At 52.5% G+C, this 2123-nt stretch overlaps 1 protein-coding gene across 1 annotated transcript; it reads right to left on the reverse strand.

Annotated features, from left to right (window-relative positions):
- Positions 1-771: 771 nt before the first annotated feature.
- NPC2 (Niemann-Pick disease, type C2) lies at positions 772-2084 on the reverse strand (the record flags this gene model as incomplete). Its single annotated transcript, XM_010183183.1, has 3 exons — positions 772-974; positions 1577-1749; positions 1982-2084. Coding segments are annotated over 3 exons (363 nt in total), but the record flags the coding sequence as incomplete, so codon positions are not given.
- Between the last annotated feature and the right edge of the window lie 39 nt (positions 2085-2123).

Here is a 2123-nt window from a genome sequence, read left to right on the forward strand (position 1 = left end):
ACCCTGGCAGCCAGCAGCAGACGTACCTGGCTCTCATACATCACCCACACTCAGGCCAGCAAACCACCTCCATCCTTGCCATCAGCTGAGAAGTAAGACCAGCACAACCCCAACTAGAATTTATCCAGCCACTGTGCTATTCCTCCTGCTCCTCTCTACTCACAGAAGACAACACAAGCAGATTTTGTCTAGCTTTTATTAAAAGGAAAGTTATAAAAAGAGGTTCAGGAGCTCCCAGCAGCTCCAGGTTAGTAATAGTGCAAACCATTGGTTAGAGAAAAAGTCATCCCTGCAGAGATGTCGAACACCATTTGGCTTTGCATCCACAAAAAAGGAAGTTTCCCCAGCTGCAGTCCTGCTGGCTCAAGCAGGGGCCAGGACAGAGCAAACTGCCAGCTCAGGAAAACTCTCCTTCCTTTCCCTCTCCTTCAGCTGTATGGAGGGCAAACACAGGTCCCAGGGGCATCCCGGTCACGAAGGAGCAGGAGAGGTGCAGGAGGGTGGACACAGCTGGTATTCTAGAAGAGGCACTGAAGGGTTACCAGGTAGCAGCTCAGACACTAGCTATGCTCATCAGAAATTCCTCTGTGAGGACCAACAGCTCCATTTCAAACAAGTAAAGAGTCCGCAGAGCAGCTGGAGGATGATGCTCAGTCACTCAGCAGCACACACTGCTCCCCCTTGAGCTGCTGTGAGAACACCCTAGAGGGCTCTAATTGGGCTAAGAGCCCTCTGCCCACGGCTGACCTTGCAGGAACACAGTTCTGGCTGCTCAGAGGCTACAGAGCTCTGAAGGAAGCAGTAAGAAATGCTTATTATATAAAAGAATTTGGTGTGTGTTTTCTTCTGTTTTTCCCCTCCCCAAGCCCTACTAATGGCAGGGCTCCTCAGCTGGTGATCTGTACTGGTATCTTCCAGCAGAACAACATCTGGCCCTGGTCATCCACCAGCTCCCACTTCACAATCAGTTTAATCTGAAAGAGAGAAATAGCAGAGGGAAATAAGAGTGCTCAGGAAACCGTAAGGGAAGCACAGGCAGAGGGGAGTTATCACGTGTGGAGCAAGGAGGTCCTGGGACCTCTGCACATAGAGGACGGAGCTGGGGCACTGCTTCCACTGTACATGGGCCATGTTCACGTGGCGACTCCTGGAGTATCTTACATGGATGGAGGGTTCTATCGTGTGACAGAAGACCTCCACACACTGCACCTGGATCCCCACTCTCTGGGTAAGCAGAGAGTAGAAACACACTTCAACCTCCCAGCTGAACTGGGAGCACTCTGGAGCTGAGTTTGGGAGCATTTGGCATCAGGCTCTGCAGGGAGACGTAGTACAGGAGGGTACTTGGGCAGCTGAAGCCCCTTCTCGGCAGCTCGAGGCAGCTTCATCTGCTGGTTCTATTCCAAAGTAGGAACTTTAAACAAGAATCGTGCTCACAGCAGAAGTGCTACCAGATAGTCCAAGGAGCCTTCTAGCCTTTTCCCCACTACCATAGGACAAAGTGCCCATCTTTAAAGCTAAGAGGTAGGAACGCCCAGGAAGCTCTGAGGAGCAGATCAGCTGCCTGCTTACTTACACTAGGGTACTCGCTCTTCACGGGGAGTTTATTCAGGTAGCTGTAGGAATGGCCCTTTTGAATGGGGCACTGGATCCCAGACTTGCATCCGTCAGGCTCAGGAATGGGAAAGGGTATGTCCACATGCAGCATCTCGCCGTACACCCTCGCTTGGCTGCCCTGGCTCTCGATCTCTGCGGAACAGTGAGAAGCATAAGCACGGCACCAAAACAGGGAACACGTTTCTACCTTATGCCCTCCCCTCCACACACCCTGGAGACTGCAAGAGCACAGTTAAGGGATGCCCTTAATTAAGTGTCTCAGCCACGTCTTCCCACCCAGACCCCTCTCCAACCACCATTCCCGCCCCAAGCAGTGGGACACAGAGATGATCACCTGCCCACCAGCTGAGGAAGCGATACTTACTGCTAGCAAAGGTGACATTGATACTGTAGGATGTCCCCTTGTGGAGCAGGCAGGGCTGCGTGGGGCAGGGGCTCACGTTCACCTCCTGGATGCTGCCGTCTATGGAACCTGTAAGGAACAGCCGGGATTACCAGGATTACCG

Source organism: Mesitornis unicolor, unplaced genomic scaffold (assembly GCF_000695765.1).
Source record: "Mesitornis unicolor isolate BGI_N332 unplaced genomic scaffold, ASM69576v1 scaffold9224, whole genome shotgun sequence".
NCBI lineage: Eukaryota > Metazoa > Chordata > Aves > Mesitornithiformes > Mesitornithidae > Mesitornis > Mesitornis unicolor.